The sequence below is a fragment of the Sander vitreus genome, chromosome 13, assembly GCF_031162955.1.
Source record: "Sander vitreus isolate 19-12246 chromosome 13, sanVit1, whole genome shotgun sequence".
NCBI lineage: Eukaryota > Metazoa > Chordata > Actinopteri > Perciformes > Percidae > Sander > Sander vitreus.
Genome location: NC_135867.1, coordinates 27,796,864 through 27,818,300, shown reverse-complemented (window position 1 = coordinate 27,818,300; position 21,437 = coordinate 27,796,864). Strand labels below are relative to the sequence as shown.

Sequence of the window (21,437 nt, the reverse complement as noted above, 5' to 3'; positions counted from 1 at the left end):
GCTGCAGTCCCTTTGACTCCCTATGTAAAATGAGTGGTGACCTTACATAACCTGCACCCCTAGAAAATAATTTTTTAAAAAAGAAAGAAAAATGTCTGTGTTAATCTATTGCTCTAGGAATAGCACAGCATTGTGAAACTAAACCCAGAATGTAAACGCCTAGATCATTCATAAAAAAATTTCCTGAGCCATTTTCAGGAAAAAGTGCTTGTCAGCCAGGAAGTTTTCTCAGAATTGGTTGGCTAGTGTCTTTGTAAGTGACATAATTCAGTGTTTCCCCTACCATGATGGTCCAAAATGATGTTGACATGCAAAGTTAGCACTGTAAAATAATGTTTAAAAAGATTACGTTAAAAGGGTGCCACCCCTAAAGCTCTGATCTTAGAATCGGCGCTGCCATCAACTCCAACAGAGTAAGATGTTGTCTCTAGTGAAACGATCAGCTGACTGCTACAAAAAATAACGGATAATAATAACAAATAATGGATTTCCACTTTTCAGGAAGTCACTGTTTTTCCAACTCCGCCAAGGAGGTTATTTTTTTGGTTTGGTTTGCTTGTTGGTTTGTCTGTCTGTCAGCAGGATTATGGAAAAACCTACTGGCCTGGTTTTAATGAACCACTGTTGAAGGGTGTAGCATGGACCTAGGAAGAAGCCATTACATTTTGGAGTGGATCCGAATAACGGGGCGGATAGGCTAATTATTTTTCTCTTTCGATAACATTGCCCTTCTTGTTATTCTTGGGTTACTTTTGATTTTGTTTTTATTAGGCTGTAGAAAAACCGCATTGAGCAAAGAGAGAAACATCTGGGCTTGTTTTGTCATGACTGAGTGGGTTTCTGAAAAGTATTGGTTAAAATGATACATCGTTGCAAGAGATCAACAACAAAGAAACACCACTTACCGAGTCTTTTCCCAGTTATCCTTCCCTTAGGCTTCCCTTTGCAAGATGCCCTTGTCTTCCCATGATCTTGATATGATTTTAAGTTGTAATTAACTACCTATTATTCTAGTCTGGGTGCATTTTATGTTCCGAGGTCAATGTCTGGAGCACGAGAATACCATTCGAGCCTTTATGTAAGAGCTCAAGGCTGTGTAATATGCTACATAAAGAATATTGCCGCTGAAACCTTGTATTTCCACATTTCGTCTTTATAAATCAATGCTATTGGTCCCCCTTTACGTCTCTGTGGGTTTTACATATTTTTAAACAGTGATGAGGCCATTTCATCTGACTTTGCACAAGACAAATAGCACAATACAATGTTTTAAAATCAGCCTCTTTTCATTAACTGAAAAGCACTTTGGCACGTACGTTTTCGCCCGACAGCGACGGTATTCTTTATTTATTTTTTATTAATTTTTAATTTTTTTAATTCTGCACAATGTAGCTGAGGGTTTTGAAATACATACTTGTCATTGCACTGCTCTGTGTGTATGTCTGTTTGAAGCTTACCACTCAAAACTTTGAAACCCTCCATGGACACACAGACCTGTGGAAGCCTAGTCCCTGGAAGCAGTAGCTCGCTCTGTCACTGAATTATTTAATGTGGCTCATATACTCTAGAACCTTCATCTTCTCGACCCCAAAGCCAAAGCCCTGGTGTTGTGCGCGAGTGCTGATCTGAGAGAAGGACAAATCATTAAGAGTGTCACCCTATAGTTACTTAGTGTTTTAATGTTTCTGGCTGATAGTTTCCAAACATAAGTCATGTACAGTATGTGGTAAAAGGCTAAACTAAACACTTATCCTTGGTTTGTTGTTGGGAATAAGTAAAAGCCTTGCATATTTAACGGAACTAGTGCAGCACCCGTCAGAGCTTTCTCCTTGGGCATTACACCTGACAGGACATACAGTAGCTGCGTCTAGGGCAGCACGGTGTCAGGAAAATATGCAATATGCGATTACGTTGTTGAATATCGCGATAACGATATTACTTGCAGTAAAGAAACAGATATTAAAGCGTACTCAGTTCTGCATTTCTGCTGCTTTCAGTTTTCTGCTAAAATACAACAAACTGCTTGTTGAATTTAAAACAAATGTATGGAAATAATTTCCAACATTCTTTTATTGAATAGTCACATTGAAAAGTGCAGTTTTCTCCTGATATTTTCTTTCAACTCACCCTTCTGCAATATGTCGCAGCCTTTCGCAATGTGTTTATTGCGCCAGTTGATATTGCGATGACGATAAAAAAAGATAAACTGTATTGTACAGCCCTAGTTGTGTCCCCTAGCAATGCTGGAGTATATGCATAATTAACATATAACAGCTAGTTCTTTGGAACCAGGCTATTCCGTGTATTTCCGTGAACAAACAAGCGTTCATTTTGAAAGTTACATCGATGATGCTGGAAATGTTGGAGTTTGCTACAATATACCAATGTCTCTCTTTTTTTTAATCTGTTCAATGTACTATAGCTAGCGACGGAGAGCGAGCTGTACCCAATGGCCGTTCGGCGGTCCCATCTCAATGCGCTACAGTTTGTACATACTGTGACACGTTAATATGTCCCAACACTGCACTGCCTTGGGTCCTTAGAAATACACCTGCCAAGAGGGAAGTCGATCGGATAAAAGGTTCTTGAGAAAGTCAAAGGACAGACAGACAGGCACAGCCTCCTTTAATTTTACAGACAGCACACACATATCTGCACAGATTTCTGATACGGCTACAATTAAGGGTAGGCCGTTGTGTCATTTCGTTTGACATGAAACCCCCCCATTCAATCAGAACACCCTGTGAATCTGCAGCCAATGTAACAAGTGCTGGCTGTAATGCGAGCTGCAAATAATACCCACCTGCTCATTAGAGGCAAGCACTTCTCATCACTTCTGAGTGAGATATGAAAATTACTCGGGTGGGAATCGCTAAGAACATAAATCAAAGTGACACAGGCTTTTAATGTTTCTCTGTTCTCAAATATGAATATAATATGTTAGGACACTGGGTCTGTAATATAACTACAATATCGAAAAAGTCTAACTTAAGAATTAAAACAAAAGCAGGGAAAGAAATAATTCCTTTTACAGTCTGAACCCCAACGATATTCAATTCAATCCATTATTAAAATAGTTTTCTTTTCAGAATTTTTGTTTATTCTAAATCTTTTCAGACCTGAATATTGTTATTACTTGCCATTTAATTTGATAACTGTTATTTGATTCTCCTTTAAGTGCACCGTTAACGGATCTGCTCACATATATTCCTCAAACCTATGCCACTTATGAACTTTTAATGAAAGGTGGCCGATGGTTGCTATAATGATGCCTTTTGCCATGAAATGTTGCCCTAAATATTCATTTGATTGTAGTGATGCGCACCCCGCACCCACCTGAGCCAACTTTATGCATTTTAGTGTCAGGACTGAGGTCAGACATGGCAGAGCGCTCTCCAACATGTGTGTGTGTGTGTGTGTGTGTGTGTGTGTGTGTGTGTGTGTGTGTGTGTGTAAGAGTGACAAAAAAGGTGAAAGGTGCACTATTGCACACAATGTTTTTTAAAGGTCCAATATGTAATATATTTATTGTAATAAATCCAAAAATGACCCCAATATGTCATCAGATATTAAGGAAACATGTGACATGCTAAGTTGAAATAATATCTTTTCTGACATCATTGCTAATGCCAGTATATTCTCCTTTTGAAATTTCCGTTCTGTGACGGAATTTCTGTTTGTGTTTTGGCCTGTTTGTTGTTATCAACTGCCCAGTTTGACAGCCAGACCGGGTTGCCAGATATACCTGTAAAAACGTAAACCCAGCGCGCTACAGCTGTAACGTTAGTACAGCCATAAAAGCAGCACACAAACGAACGGGATCAACGGAGATAGATTCTACATGACATTAAAAAAAAACGGCATGTTTCTAACTTCTAGTTGCGTGACCAGAGACGTAACGAACACCAGGTAAATATTGGAGATGTATTTGAAAGATGGAGACAGCTTAGAGCCCAAAAGGACACAGAGTTGGCTAATTTCCTCCTGAACAGGTAAGCATTAGCTTCAGGCTAATTTATCACAGCTACAACAGACGGGAATTTTATGTAATTTAAACATTAGTGTACTCACATTGAATTAAATAGCTAGAGTACCCAAGTTACTCGCAAAAACAATTGAGACACAGCCAGTAAAGTGATCCCGACTGGTCCTGGCTAACGACGCCATGCTAACCCTGCTAACCCTGCTAACTACTAACGTTACCGGAGGACCAGGCAAGCAATCCATGGCTGTTTACAACATGTACAATGGTGAGTTATTTTAAGCCAAGAGAGGGAGGCTGTGAAACGGGAGGAGAGGACTGTGAGTTTGCAGTGTGATTAGCAATTGATGCCGTAATTCTAAGCCAATGAAGTGTGTTCAGTCGGGTGGAATAGGACAGCAAGGTAGTGGTATTTTTAGTGGTTCCTATCGTAATTCTAAGCCGAGGAAGTGGGTGAGTCTGGCGTGTGGAGAGGACGGCGAGGTTGTCGGGTTTTTAACGGTTCCTACTGTAATTCTAAGCCGAAAAAGTGTGCCTGTCAGGTGGGTACAGAGCTCCGTGTGAGCACGGGCTTTTATGACTGTCAATATAGCCAGCATCTAACGTTAGCTAGTCCGCTGTCTAACATTGTTGAATGCTGCGGTCTCAGCCTTGGCAACCAATGTGAACTTCGAGTCTGGGGAGGAGGGGGCGGGGGAGACGACTCTCTCCAGTGTTTTGAATGTGTACAGCAGTAACTAGTTTAAACACTAGCTGTCACTATTACATATTGGACCTTTAAGTTATAAATAACTTACTCAGGAAACTGCTTTGTAAATTTTAGCCCCAGCAGCCCGAATCTGTGATATTTCGTAGTAAATAACCCATTTAACCCGCGGGTCACCGGTGGAGTGGTTTGAGACGTCTCAGCTCCTGGTGATTCTTCATAGTAGTAGAAATGATTGGAAGATGAATGTTGTTTAATGGAGAATACACAGGGGCACTTTTGTCCTCTCCACTTCACTCATTGATTTGATAACATTAACATTAAAAATTTAACAGGAATTGCAATAGCATTAAAGCATAAAGAGATCCTCAAGTTTAAATAAACGAGTGGCTATAAAAGGTGCAGTAAATGATGCAGCGAATAGATTGTTGATATTTGAAGTCAACTGCCAAACAAATACCCCCCCCGCCCAGATTCACAGACAGATAACTACTGGCCGGCCGTCACATTCACATGCTGCCTCCCCCTTCCCCCTCTACCATCAACTGTCAGCGCCTGTTGCTAAATGGCTGAGATAGTGTTGTTTGGCTCGTGCACTCCTTTCTGTTTTGGTTTTTTCAGCGCACACAGAAAATAGAGAGCTAGGTGACTGTGAGGAGATCTTCACTGAATTTGACAAAAAGTGTAATGGATTAACATCACTTAATATATCTTTAAAGATGGCTCTAAATTATTCATGAAATCAATTTTTGTACTTTTTAATATCTTCAAATATGTGATCTGGGGCCGACCACTTCTTCTGGGTGAAGTTACGAAATGTACATATCTTTTTTCTCATGCTAGTATAGCAAGATAAAAGTATGAAACCACCTGTTAAAAGGCACCAGAATGCAGAAAATGGCATTCATCACTGGGGGAGGACCCCCAGACAACCCCCTCTCCCCCCCCATGTCCCGACCACATGTGCAATGCTTCCTAAGCCCGTGGGGTTGAGCCCTGGAACTGAGGTTGACTATCAATAAGGTAGAGTGCAATCAGAAGGCTGCTCACATATACATAGCCAATGAATGCCACTTTTATTAGGCATCCCCTAACATGTCCTGTCTCCGCCTCAGTGTGAAGCTGACAATGAGAGAAGGTGCTCAGCCTGACTTTGCTGCATCAGCCTGTCCTCAAACACGCTCGCTTGCCAAAATCACTCAACACAGAGCTGGGTGATCACCCCCCATTTCCCACATTCCCTAAAGGTTCTATTGGCACAGGAAGTAATTCAAATCACACCCTTCTTGAAAACAATTCTACTGTGACTACTACTACTGTGAGAGGCCTGCCATGCCATTCGGCTCTCCACACTCTGGAAGGGGTGTAACGATACATCGATCTGGATCGATATATCGATTCAATCATCAACAATCCAATATTACCGATACAAAGTGGAAATATCGAGATATATATATATTTATATATATATGGTCATCTTTGAGATGCGTCTTTATTTTGAAATTCTCACTTCATATTTCTTAAAAGAGTAGTTTGTGTCTATTTAAATGTCTGGAAGAACTTAGTAATGAAATTGTCAAAACATATTTTAGTTGACTTTTGTACATATACTGTATATAAATGTAACTGATTAATGGGCTTATATAGTGTCTGGTATTGATCACAGGCCCCTGAATTGAATTGAATCAAAATTGGTGACAGACTTTGTGATATAAGTAAATATTGTATCGTTGTCCAAAGAATCAATATAATATAATTTTGTGATAAAACGTGTAGTTTACACCCCTACACTCTGGCTTACAAGGCTAATACAGGGACTGTGCCAAGGGTCAGCTCACATTACCCCAGCCACCACAGGTGCTAACCTGTCCACCTGGGAGAAGGGCCACAGAGAGCCAAATTATAAAGGCCATGCCACTGACAGAGTGACTGAGGAGCCAGTGACACTGAGGGAAAGCAGTGGCCCTCAGTTCTTATGTTCAGACCTGTCCTAAAGCAGCAGCAGAACAGCAGTGACACAGCCTTGTGTACTGCTCCTCATTGGGAGTGGGCGGCTAGCTATAAGACAGCCTTGCTGTCATTCAGTTTGAGTGGTAGGTATGGTTCCCTTTAAGGACAATGGTTATAAAAAAAAACAGGATTTACCACCTGTTCCTCTACCAGGCTTCAGTTCTTTGTCTGATCAGTGCCACAATGGATGCAAGCTGGATTGCTGTAACCCAAAGCTGAATGGAGAGATTTTTGTCCAGGTCCTGTAATACTCTACAGGATGCTGGCAGTGGCTGTCTCAATACAGAGGAATAAAAGTAATGGCTGGTGTGGGCTGACTGTGGTTAGCAAGCAGCGAAAGGTCAGTCCTACGAAATCCATTTGTCACTACAGTGTCACCCAGCAGACGAGGATAAGGCAGGAGAGGTGGTATGACCACAAACACTTACAATCCCATACAGTCAAAGTGGCTCAAAATGGTGGCTGAGCACATGCAAGCAAACGTTTAGTGCTAAGACAATTGTGTCCTCACCCCATGTGCAGTTACAGGTCAAACACTTCCAGCATTCCAATACACAAAACAGGGGTTGAAAGCCAGCAAGGGTTGTTGTCCTTGTCGTTGCACTTGTGACTCTTTGGGCCGGGGCACCTGCACAGTGAGGGGTGGACCTGCGGGGGGGCACAGTGTGAAGCACCCATGTGTTTTGCTCTACGAGATTTCATTAGTATTCAGTCTCCTTGAAGACTGAAGTATAAAAGTCACATTTCTCGGAGGAAAATCTCTTTAATTTCACTAAAGTGAAATAGTTCACCAAATCATTTCAATCCCATCAATCTCGCCAGTCACTAATGATGAACTATTTTCTTTATCTTCTGAGCCCACTAGATTTTTCAGACACTCTTGGTTTAAAGAAAAACGCTTAAGAAATGGCAATTCAGTGTGCTTTCAACCCTTTGTTGAACAGAGAGTGCCATCTAGTGGGCTCAGAAAATAAAAGCTACAGACTCAGCTGCCACACCTTTAACCAAGGGGGTAAGCGAGCATCCGGAAAGCGTACCTCCTACGGGGAGATTCTAGGCTAACAAGCCATCACCTTCCGCCAGCATTCCATTGACTGCCATTCATTTTGACGTCACTTTGACAGCGAATAACTTTAAATCTGAAGTGTTTAAAGACTTTATTTGTCCGTTGTTTATTTCTAAAGAAACACGACAATGTATAAAAAGCTCCATTACCTTGTACCTCACGTTATGGCTCCGTAGCAGACGTTTTTATAACAATAGGCTAACGATTGTGTCATAACCACGCGACTTTACCGAAATTACCGTATAGTCAGGAGAAGCTCGCAGGCAGTTTGGACTTCCATTATCCACTGTTTAAGTGTAATGACTAATGTTAACTATCATTTTAGTGATCAATAATGAGCCTGTGTCTATGTTATCTCCTTACATATACCTACGCTCTCCGTCTCTGCTAGATTGGGAATGATTGAGATTTCTCTTGGCACAGCTACCAGAAGACTTCCAACTTTCAGACAGGTTGCTCACGTCACATCTACGTCTTCAAGCTCAGTTGGAGGCTGCTCAGTAACGCTCAGCCAGCTCAGTGACTTCACTGGTCTCCGTCGAAGTATATGGCCTCACTGTGTCCTTTTTTTTACTGTCTATGCCTAAACGAGTATCTTTTACAGACTCTTGGCAGAAGGCTAAAGGGGGACAGATCTCTTCCCTTATTCAGCTGATTGTAGGTTTTATTCTGTTATTGTTGGATTGTTGTATTTTTCAATGTGGTTTGTTAAGTACCTATTCTTTTATTGCTGTGTTTTTATGTGTTACTTTGTCATGTTTTATGTGTTGCTATGTAAAGCACTTTGTAACTTTGTTTTGATGAGTGCAATATTATTGTACTGAACATAACGTGTGCATTACCTAAACTTAAAAGTGGTCACTCAAATCAACCTTAACATATTGATTGTGACCCTCCTCACAGGCGAGGTGTGGATAAGAATGAAAATAAAGAAATGGTTCATGAAGCTTCATGAGTCACATGCAGGTGTCACAGAGGTGTTTGTCTGAAACCCTCCACAGGTCAACCACAGGGTTAGCACTGATGAGGACGGTGGCGTAAAAGAAGCTGGGCTTTCTAAATTGGGAGGAAATAAACGAAACATCAAGGTAGCTCTCCAAAATAATGTTCATCTGAAAGCATGCCTTTTTAAAAAAACAAATCTTTGGCCTGAAAAATGTTGAACCTTGAAATAGCATTTGTTGCTCAGTGCTTGGGATGTAATCACATATTTTTCACAGGTATTCAAATATAAGACACATTTAAAGTGATAATAATAAATAACACATAACAACATAACACACACAAAATCAAAATGGAACTATTTGAACTGGAATGGAAATTAAAACGGAGACACAAAAAGAACAAAAAGTGGAGGTTGATCAAAAAACAAATCACACTGGTGTGCTTTCTAAATACATTTCCATTCATAAAATATTCATGGGTTTTATTCATGCAAATTACTTGACAAGATTATAATGCCTATTTTTAAAGTATTTTCTAGGGCTGTCAAACGATTCATTTTTTTAATCGCGATTAATCGCCAAATTTCTATAGTTAATCACGATTAATCGCATGTTTTATCACATGAATAAAAATTCTATTATTTTGCATTTCAGAACAGTTTTTAAGTCCATATTAACAATGGAAAGTCATTGGATCTTAATTGGGAATCAAATGAATGCAAAGAAAGTGACTTTATGAACTTGACTTTACGATTTGTAACTGTTTATTATTTATTTACTGTAAACAAAAGAAAAGTGTGTGAATCTGTCATTATTGCACAATTCCTACAAGTACCTAACCTAACTGAGATGTAACACTAACACTTTGCTTATACAGTACAAACAAAATGGTCCAAAACCAGATGCCACAGCAGGACATTTGTAACCTTTACGTTTTTCTAATAAGGAATGTAACAATACTCCTGGACAGAAAAGGGGGTGGACACTGTCCCAAATGATAAAAAACAGTCAAAAAAACAATACAAACAACACAGTCCTAAAACCTTATGCTGATATACATAGTCAATATAGTATGCAGTTACCTCTAAATAATTTGGATTACTCACTGACGTCCCTTGATCACCGGTTAATGAGACAGCAGTTCCAGTGTGGCTGCTTTCTCCGTGTTATACAGGCTGTGTATGTGTGAAACTACTGTCCCCCTCGACAACTTTTTAAAAGTAAACTTTCCATTCAGAATCTTATTGGCATCCATTTCGGCGTCTCGCGCTCGCCATCCACTCAAAACGTAAAGTTAGCCTACTACTCTTTGGCCGGCTCGCAGCTCGCAAGCCCAAACAAGTGTGTGTGCATGGTGTGCAGCGTGCCTGTTGTTTTGTTTCCGGTCTAGCTAGATCCGGTGTGGTGTTGTAGTTTTTCTAATGTTACTAGTTGTTGCAACAGCATGTGAAGAAAACTACAAAGTTTGCTAGGCCAAAAAGAACGTTAATCTCGTGATAAAAAAATTGACGCCGTTAAAATGGGTTTGCGTTAACGCCGTTAATAACGCGTTTAACTGACAGCACTAGTATTTTCATATTATAGATTGCTCATTTTATCAGCATAACTATTTGATTTTTTTTTTATACTATATGAAACAGTTTGATATTCGTACGGTTAGAGGCTAGATATTACATAACAACACTAATACTGCTGAGACTTTGCTAATCATTATTATTTGAACAACACGATATTTATTACAACAGCAACAATGACACAAATACCGGAAACATTCCAGCCAATTAGAATCAATTATTCACACAGACTCATGGATGGTCAGGATACGAATGATATGAAATTACCAGTACCTGAACATCACGCTCCATGTACATGTGTGCATATGTTGGCTTAACATTGGTGTCAACTTCTTGTTCCTCTACCTTATAATCCAGGCATTTTTATTTTTCCTGGTGGTCTCCATTTCTGAAATAAAAACTAAAGCTGTGTTGAATGATTCTAATTATTCTGCCGCTCACATCTGCTTGCGCTCCTGTTGGCACTGGCTTTCTTTATGTGAGAATGATTCTGATTTGTGTTGTCCTTGACTGCCTTAATAATACAGCCCTGTAGAAATGAAAAAGCACCCCATGAATTTTGCCAGCGACAGGAAATCACTTGGATGCAACAATTTTCATTAAAACATATTTCCAGGACACACTATTGTGGTATTTTCCATGTCCTGAAAACATGTAACCCTTGACGAGCCTCTGTAAATTGGCTCTCAGCGCCATTATAGCACTCCTGATCTGAGATAGAAAAGCTAACTGTGCCAGGCTGGAAGGAAAGCAGTGCATTCATGTTTCAATCAAATCAAATCTTTTGACAACTTTTATGCTGGTGATTTAAAGTCATTTTTTAATATAACATATATTAGAGCCCTTTTTGTGTGACAAAAAGCAGGTTCCTGTAATTTATTTGAAAAGGGTTGTTTCAGACAATATTGCAGAGCCTACCAAGTTTGGCCGTACTCTTCCCATTATTTGGATTAAATCAGAGGTCAACACCACCGCAGCCCTCCTCTCCATGGCTTCCTGCTCCTGAGCCAGCTCCCTGAGTCAAGCTACCCCCAGGTTTCCACAAGGTAAAGTTAGGACTTTTTAAGACCTTTGTAATAGGGATAGAGCGATTATGGGCCCTGGCCAATTATCAGGCCGTATTTTGGCAGTTTGCAGATTTCCTGTATCAGCGTTTTTATTTGCCTGATAACTGATAAAGTTAATGAATTAAAAAGTGTTCTACTCTGGCTCTGCTACAGCTCTGTGTCTGTTCCTCTGCTTCAGTTTGACTCCCCACTGAGTCTGACTTCATGTCCCCCCCACAACACTATCTGACTCTCTCTTACTGGGTGTTATGTTGAAAGTTTCTCATTTATTAAATCATTGCTTAAAGCATCTAAACAAAGTTTTGTGTTGGAGTTTGTAACCTTCCAAAATCTTAATTTTTTAAGATTTTCATTTTCACAGGGTATGCATATCGGTTCAAAAATATCGATCGGTTTCATTAACTATTAATAATCAGTATCAGCCATGAAAAACCAGTCGATTCCTAGTTTGTAATACCATTTAGAATGAAAGTTAATATGGAATATCAAAAGGGATTTTAGGCTATGAAAATAACTGTTTACCAAGTACTTGACCTTAATACAACATTTTCAAATCGCTTTTTAACAACTCCATCTAGACGTGCACACATCACTCCCATTCTCTACACCCTACATTGGCTCCCTGTGCGTCGATTTTATTGTTTGTTTTCAAGGCCTTAAACGGCCTGGCCCCGGGGTATCTGTCGGAGATCTTAACCCTGCGTCAGCACGACCGGTCCTTGCGGTCCTCAAATCAGCTGGTTTTAGAAGTCCCAAGGTCAAGCTGTAAACGGTGGGGGGATCAGACTTTCACAGTGGCTGCCCCGAGACTCTGGAACAAGTTACCCCCTGATATTCACACTATTACATTTATTTAGAATGGCTTTTAGTACGTAGTAGTGGTGTGACAATTTCCCTCTCCTCCTCCTGTTTCTATGTAACCTTTTCTGATTTTACTGTTTTCTATGTTTCATTTTTTTATTCTTTATGTTGTTTTAGTCTTGGTTTCTGATGTGAAGCACTTTGGATACCTGCTGGTTGCTGTAAAGTGCTATATAAATAAATGTTGATTGATTGATTGATTTTATTGTAGTACTCAATACATACATGCTTTGTGACGAAACAATGGAGGAGTTATTTAATCTGATGAAAGGACAATACAAATGTTAGACCTTTGTGAACCAAATGTTAGACTTTCTAAACAAATGTAAGACTTTTAAGGCCTTATTTAACGATTATTACATTTTAATACATTTTCAGACTTTCAAGACCCCGGGGGACCCTGTGAGTGTCAGCCTTAGCAGCCCAGCTGCCCTTTCAAGCTTCTGCATCACTGCCACTTGGGTGATGAGGGACTTAGCGAAGCTCCTCACAGCATCAGCCCCAGGTTGCTCCAGGCATGTACCAGGCGGCTGTCAAATGTGTGGACAATGCTATCATATAGTAGCTCCACAGTCCTCATTCCCACCCACAGAAGCATGGGAATGATGTCCTTTCATTTCTCTGGTGCTTGCAACCCCATCCAGCCCCTCCTGCTTGGGGAGCAGCTCAAAGCGATGCAGGTGGATAGCATGCTTTCCTGGATTATGGAGGGACTATCTCACTGACAGGCAACAGATCGTCTTCCTCCAGGGCAGTGTATTGGCTACACTGCAGAGCAGCACTGGGAGGGTTAACTGTATTGTCAGCTTTCGAGTTCAGTCTTTACACCTCTCCTTTTAAGATTCAAGTCAGGGTCACGGCAGCTCCACAAGTGATTTGATGACTCCTCTACTGTGGAGTGCATTGGTTAGAGCAAATAAAAAGGAGAACACCTGCCAAATAAGCCCTGTCGGCCGCTACAGGTGCAATCCTTTCAGGCTGTTCTCATGAACAATTCGTACATATAGCTACGAAGAGTAATGCACTGTAATTCTACGTATTTATTGCTGTATGCACCACATTGTCTGCTGCTGTATAAGGGTGCTCTGGTACGCGCATAGGGATGAGGTCGAGGTGTGTCGTAAAACACAGGGCTTTCAAGCGGTGGGGCTGAGTTTGTGTCCCAGGGAAAACACAAGACTTTTACCCAGGAAACGGGGTGTTCCTGTCCCGGGAGTACTAACTAAGGGCAGTGGTGGAATGTAACTAAGTACATTTAGTCAAGTACAGTAACTGTAGTCTTTTCTAATCATCTCACTTTCTACTTCTCCTCGGCTACATTTCAGAGAGAAATATTGTACTTTTTACTCCACTAAATTCATCTGTTACAGCTTTAGTTACTAGTTACTTTACATTAAGATTCCTGCACACAAAACACATGTAGTTTATAAAATCTGATGTTTTATTCTAAAGTAAACTAGCCAACAATATAACGGCTACAAGTCCAGCTGAGATGATTAGACCATTAAACACACAACTGGTTGGATCCTTTACTCTTTCTACAATGGGAGGGTTTTTCTTTACTTTTAATACTTTAGGTAAATTTTCCTGATGATACTTACAGACTTTACTTAAGTAACATTTTCAATGCAGGACTTTTACTTGTAACAGAGTATTTCTACAGTGTGGTATTAGTAGTTTAACTTAAGTAAAGGATCTGAATACGACAGGCGTTTTAACCCAAACCACAATCTTTTTTCTAATCTTAAATTGTCGTTTTGCTGCCAACATTTTATGATGGTCACATTTTGTCGGCTAAACTCAACTGTAACGGCCACTAAAACGACTGTAACCTCGCAGTCACCTTTTCTCAGCTAAATCTAACCTGCTAAACCTAACCGTCATGTGACCCGTTCACATGAATGTGTCATTTGCAGCTCAACAGCAGCGTGGCAAAGGAGCAGGAGCCTGTCAGCCGTCATTGAAGAGTGAGAGGGTTGGTTTTTTAGTGGATCCAACACACTACTACTTCACAAGTTCTACTAATCACTGGAGGCCAGCTTAACAAAGTGGTGAGAAAGACGGGCTGGGTTTTCTGAGGTTGCACGGAGCAGAGGAGAGAAGATGAGGACAAATCTAAACTCCATCTTGGACAGCACCTCAAACCCCCCCACCAGTGAGCTGGATCAGCTATGGCACATGATCCCCTTTCACCTCATTTACCCAGGGTGCAACAGCAAGCTGTTTAGCTGCTCGTCTGTGTCAGCAGTCATTAAACTGTACAATTATTCTTGTCTAAATAGCTGATATCTCAGCCGGCTCGGAGCCAGCTGAACTGTGTGACCTGCACTGACGCCGTGAGACGCTCAACGTACAGCCTGTTAATAGGCGCCGTCTTGTGACTACATTAACAACTGTCACATTAATTTCTGTACAAACTTGCATTTTGGCTGTTTTTATAGCACATTATTTGTAAATTATACTTAAGTTAGCAATCAAGATGTGTCTAACTGATTCTTTGCATTGTTTTCATTTCCTCTTGCTGTCTGTGATGCTGATTTTCTATTTCATGTAGATCTTTTTTTCCATTTCTATTTATTCTTTATTAATTCTCATTACCCTCATCAGCTGGGATTGACTCCAGTGTGTGTGTGTGTGTGTGTGTGTGTGTATGTGTGTGTGTTTGTGTGTGTGTTTGTCACGTGTTTTCACAGGGATTCTGAAGTCGCAGCACCACACCTGCTCTATTCTGTACAAAGAACTACAGCAAACATGCAGCTTATAGACACAAATAAATGGGAATATAACCGTGAGGAAAGAGAAGATAACAAAACACCATTACATGTGATAGAGACACACAGTTAACCCTGTGCAGGGATGTCATGATAGAACTGGAGATAGAAATACATACTGTATATGATTAAGTGTGATAAGGCCACTGTAAAACCACGACCAGTCCTCATAGGAATAGAATTACAGAAGGTCTGTCCTCGATTAAATGAAATCTTAGTCCACTAACACTCATAGGATTTTTATCGACTAATCAATTAGTTCATTGAATCGACGGATCTGTAAAACTGAGTTTCTCCAAACACGAATCATGCAAAATCATCACCTTGGATCTGGTGTTTGCCAGAGATGGGCTCATAAGTTTCTTGGAAATAAATCATTCTGCATGAAAAAACTAAAATGACTAATGGACAAAAGAAATCTGAGTGACTAAATCCAAAAAGGGCCGAGGGGGCAGCCCTAGATTATAGATAATAGATTATATAGTGTATTTGTAATGAAGGGTTAACTGATTAAAAAAAATTAATAAATAAAAACTGCCAGAAATAGACTCCATCTATCCAGTCCCCCAAAACATTCCATGAGGTGTACGGAAAAGAAAAACAGCCCTGAAAAAAAATAAAAAAATAAAGTCATAATTGCATTTGTATCACATACTCAAATCAATACGTGCGCAACCCCTCCCGAGGCTGGATGGGAGTATCTCAACGGTGTGCATCCTCAACCAGACATTAAGCAACCGGATCAATAACAGTCAAGGGCAATGAGCACGGAGGCTAAACACAGAGTCCTGCACCATACAACTTGCACATCACACGCGCGTAATGCCCGTAGTTACATCAGTAGTTACGATTCATATGAAAAACATTATACATAGGTTATGATGACCTTTAGTAACTCCTGGACCGTTACGCTTGGTTATCTGTTTGGAACAAGCACGCTGTAAAGCCGAAGTCAGTCTCCATTGCGCACCGGAGGAGATGCTGTTAGTGATGTGATGATGCTAGAGACTTACTTTAAGACGGCGCTGTCCCCCTGTCTCACGGTGATGTTGTCCTTTAATACAGAATCCCCGCTTCTGGCTGGAACTCCTGCAGGTACAAGGAATAACAGTTTAAGTCCGAGGACGACAAGGCATTTCCCAGGCACTGCCAAATAGCCACAAATTCCCATGATGTTCTGTCACTGCGCAACTTCCAGGAAAACTTGAAACCGTCGGATATTCCGTGTGCGTCTTGAGCTTGCGGGTCGCCGATTCCACTCCACAAAACGAGACGCAGTGTCGCCGAATGCAACTGCGCACGAGCTGCTTTTTGCTCCAAGTAAACAGGCTTGTTATGAAATACTGTCCGTGTCTGGGAAAAAAACGCAGCAAAAAAAAGTGTCTCTCCGCCCGCGAGCCGCTCTAGGAAACTGACTTCGGAGGAGAGAAAAGCACCGTGTTTGTCGGAGAAATGCGCTCCGTCTCCTCCGCTTCAAACTGCGAGCGCCGTGAAATGGATGCTCTGGGAGAGATGCATCAGCCGAGTCTGCTATGTTTCTCTCTCTCTCTCTCTCTCTCTCTCTCTCTCTCCGTCTTGACACTGTGTAAAGCTGCAGTGTGCAGGCTACACTCAAAGCAAAAGGCTTTAGTGTCTTTTTCTAAGTAGGTTAGAGCTCCTGAAAGTCCTCTCTCACCCTCTCTCTCATCCTCTCTCTCTCTCTCTCTCCCCTCTCTCTCTTTGTCCCTCTTTGTCTCTTTCTCTGTCTCTCTCTCTCTTTCTCTGTGTCTCTCGCTCCCCCCTCTCTATCTCTCTCTCTCTCTCTCTCTCTCTCTCTCTCTCTCTCTCCCCCTCTCTCCCCCCCTCCCTTTTAATCGCCAGGTAGCATCCCTTGCATGTACCCCACCACGAGGACCATATGGTGTGCAGCCTGCAGTGTTCTGATGAGAGTCTGAGTATTGCTCCCAAACCTCCAGTTAGCCCTTAAGGGGCTTTACGGGAGACCCTCCTGTTTAGCAACATGACAAATATTATTTCATGTGATCCATTTGATATGATAGCGAGCACCCATGCATGTGAGAGGATCATAGCTGTTTAATTTAGTGGTGTAAGCCAGCACAGTATACATGGAGATGTGTCAACAACATCCACTCTCATAGTAATTGGGATCACTTATAGCACTGAGGCTCTGAGTAGGTGACCAGCAGGAGCACCCAGAGGCCTGCAGGTTACACAACGAAATGAAGACTTCAAAATAATTGAATTCACTTGAAACAATTCCAAACAGAAAATTAATCAGGGAGACTATTCTGATAGTCTAAATCGGCAACGTTCCATTTCCGGGATTGCTCCGGTGCCGCCGGATTATACTCTTTTTTCGGCCGGATGTCCCTCACCTTCCTCTTTCTTTGTGTTGGCGTTCTAACCTCCGGTGGATTTGTGAGGACTATGGTTAACTGCTCCTCAGATCTCTGCAGGGTAAATCCAGACAGCTTAGCTCCGCCCAAGACAATTGTGATTGGTTTAAAGAAATGCCAATAAACCAGAGCACGTTTTTCTCCCATCCCAGAATGCTGTGTCGAGTAGACAGACCCTCCTCCTCCGCAGCGCTGTGGAGGAAGGTCTGGCTATGTGAGACTGGTGTTCTGATACTCACCACTCTTATCTCAGTCAGCACTGATAACAACAACACATCTACAAATGGGTGTTTATTTGGCGTCCATGACATGAAACAGGTCAAGGACCGCTTATGCATGGTGAATCGGGTTATACACAGCAAAATTCTGAATTCTCGATTTGAGTGTACATGTACATTCATGACCATTGGGAGTTGATCTTTTAACCCTTTTCAGGAGTTAAAACAGAACTCTGGCTGGGAATTAAAGCACTAATCCCATATAGAGTAAATACAACTCTCTTAGAGTTATTTTAATACTTACAGGCATGTTTCCTTTTACAGAAAAGAGGTTTTTCAGTGAAAGTGACTGCAAATGTCTTGCTTTTATGTAACATCTATACAGTTTCCATGCTGCATGGATAGGTTACACTTTCAAGTGCTGTCTTAGCAGGGTAAACATGTAACAGCAGACAGTACATTTACATTTCAAACAAGCTGCTAAGGACAGCTAAACATTTGTTAAATTGTGTGGTTGATACAACATCCCAATCAGTGTAACGTAACTACTAACTTTTTTTCAGGTAAAAAGTAGTGTAACGCGCTACTACTGAACATTTGGTAACGAAACATAGTTCCTTTTCCCAGGGACAGATTTGACAGCAACACTGCCTTCGCATCTGCACGCTCACAAGCTCCACACGGGACGTGACAGAGGCTGGTAGCAGAGTGATCATGGCAAGCGAGAAGCAGCCAAAGCTAACTTTTGAGAGCGTTTTAAGCTTCGACGGCGCTCTGAGCCAGACAGACACAAAGCTGACAACCTCACAGATGGATGCGGTGGAGACGGCCTCATACATACACGCAGCGGACCGCTGTGGACTTGTGTCGGTTGCACAGACACGCAAGGATTTCCATAAAAAAGGGTACATGTGTCTGCACGGACCATCGTGGCTGCGCGATCGGTACAAGTCGATACAGACATTACATAGTATACACTAACACCGTGAAATGCCGATAACCTGCTGATGTGCATTCAACTCGCGCTGGACTCATTCATAATGAATGAGCCATCTCTGTGAGGAGAGAATCCAGTCTGCAGTGGAGTTCAGACACTTCACTGATAAACCAGAGATTGGCTTAATGGTCAAAGATACAGTCAGGTCCATAAATATTGGGACATCGACACAATTCTAATCTTTTTGGCTCTATACACCACCACAATGGAGTTGAAATGAAACGAACAAGATGTGCTTTAACTGCAGACTTTCAGCTTTAATTTGAGGGTATTTACATCCAAATCAGGTGAACGGTGTAGGAATTACAACAGTTTGTATATGTGCCTCCCACTTTTTAAGGGACCAAAAGTAATGGGACAGATTAACAATCATAAATCAAACTTTCACTTTTTAATACTTGGTTGCAAATCCTTTGCATTCAATTCCAGCCTGAAGTCTGGAATGCATAGACATCACCAGACGCTGGGTTTCATCTCTGGTGATGCTCTGCCAGGCCTCTACTGCAACTGTCTTCAGTTCCTGCTTGTTCTTGGGGCATTTTCCCTTCAGTTTTGTCTTCAGCAAGTGAAATGCATGCTCAATCGGATTCAGGTCAGGTGATTGACTTGGCCATTGCATAACATTCCACTTCTTTCCCTTAAAAAACTCTTTGGTTGCTTTCGCAGTATGCTTCGGGTCATTGTCCATCTGCACTGTGAAGCGCCGTCCAATGAGTTCTGAAGCATTTGGCTGAATATGAGCAGATAATATTGCCCGAAACACTTCAGAATTCATCCTGCTGCTTTTGTCAGCAGTCACATCATCAATAAATACAAGAGAACCAGTTCCATTGGCAGCCATACATGCCCACGCCATGACACTACCACCACCATACTTCACTGATGAGGTGGTATGCTTTGGATCATGAGCAGTTCCTTTCCTTCTCCATACTCTTCTCTTCCCATCACTCTGGTACAAGTTGATCTTTGTCTCATCTGTCCATAGGATGTTGTTCCAGAAATGTGAAGGCTTTTTTAGATGTTGTTTGGCAAACTCTAATCTGGCCTTCCTGTTTTTGAGGCTCACCAATGGTTTACATCTTGTAGTGAACCCTCTGTATTCACTCTGGTGAAGTCTTCTCTGATTGTTGACTTTGACACACATACACCTACCTCCTGGAGAGTGTTCTTGATCTGGCCAACTGTTGTGAAGGGTGTTTTCTTCACCAGGGAAAGTATTCTTCGGTCATCCACCACAGTTGTTTTCCGTGGTCTTCCGGGTCTTTTGGTGTTGCTGAGCTCACCGGTGCGTTCTTTCTTTTTAAGAATGTTCCAAACAGTTGATTTGGCCACACCTAATGTTTTTGCTATCTCTCTGATGGGTTTGTTTAGATTTTTCAGCCTAATGATGGCTTGCTTCACTGATAGTGACAGCTCTTTGGATCTCATATTGAGAGTTGACAGCAACAGATTCCAAATGCAAATAGCACACTTGAAATGAACTCTGGACCTTTTATCTGCTCCTTGTAAATGGGATAATGAGGGAATAACACACACCTGGCCATGGAACAGCTGAGCAGCCAACTGTCCCATTACTTTTGGTCCCTTAAAAAGTGGGAGGCACATATACAAACTGTTGTAATTCCTACACCGTTCACCTGATTTGGATGTAAATACCCTCAAATTAAAGCTGAAAGTCTGCAGTTAAAGCACATCTTGTTCGTTTCATTTCAACTCCATTGTGGTGGTGTATAGAGCCAAAAAGATTAGAATTGTGTCGATGTCCCAATATTTATGGACCTGACTGTACAACACTACCAAGCCACGGCCGAGCGACGTGTAGTTACATTTTTCGAGAGGTGACGTCAGGCTACGGCGTAGGGTCCGGCGTAGAAGCAGAGGGGTCTGCGGGGGTACGCCGTCGATTCTACGCAGAAGCATAAAAAGGCTTAACGAATAAACACTACTTTTTAAAAGTAACTTCCCCAACACTGATCCCTATATATTTCATTATCTCTTCAGAGAAAAAAGACATTAAGTACAAACATTGTAACAGCCTTGTTCACTGTACAGACATCCGGTGAGATAACAAAAAGAACTTCTCTGCAATGGATTGTTGTCATGTGGTAGACTGTTAACTGTTCACTTTAAACCTGTAGGCTTCCTACTGTAAAGAACAAGTTTAACAAGGACTTAGCAATCCCATACAGCCAATGATGTTGACAACTCTCTGACACAACATGAAAATGTGAATCACACCCATTTGCCAATGTCCTAATGTCTCCCTTTCTAGAAACAAGATCTTCCTAGGGATGTTTGCACTTACTTGGAAAGCACTTCAATGAAGCTCAGCGTAAATTCTTTCAGGAAGACTTTTAAATGTTTCTCCTCTCTTTACTACGGTGGCCCTGAAGTGCAAATCACAACAGCAAATAGAAAAACGCAACGTCAAATATGAAAACACGACAGCAAATAGGAAAACACGACAGCAAACATGAAAACACGACAGCAAATTAGAAAAACACGACAGCAAATAGGAAAACACGACAGCAAATAGGAAAACAAAACGGTATTAACTTCTACCGGAAAAGGTAGGGCCTATCTACCGAGCCTCCTGATTGGACAGACGGACTGTCTAGGCGCTTTTCCGTGTTTTTCACCTCTCCTTCCTGTTAAAAGACAGACAGTCCGTCTGTCCAATCAGGAGGGTCCGTCCTCTGCTAGATAGGCCCTACCTTTTCCGGTAGAAGTTAATGCTGTCGTGTTTTCATATTTGCTGTCGTGTTTTCCGATTTGCTGTTGTGTTTTATGATTTGTTGAAGTGTTTTCATATTTGCTGTCATATTTTCATATTTGCTGTCATGTT

At 41.4% G+C, this 21,437-nt stretch overlaps 1 protein-coding gene across 1 annotated transcript in view; it reads right to left on the bottom strand.

Annotated features, from left to right (window-relative positions):
- The window catches only part of opcml (opioid binding protein/cell adhesion molecule-like), a 206,163-nt gene extending 189,559 nt beyond the window's left edge, over window positions 1–16,604 (bottom strand). Inside the window, exon 1 of the mRNA XM_078266315.1 lies at window positions 15,995–16,604. Coding sequence (XP_078122441.1) covers window positions 15,995–16,152 — 158 coding nt within the window. The 5' untranslated portion in view covers window positions 16,153–16,604. The remainder of the gene's footprint in view (window positions 1–15,994) is intronic.
- Between the last annotated feature and the right edge of the window lie 4,833 nt (window positions 16,605–21,437).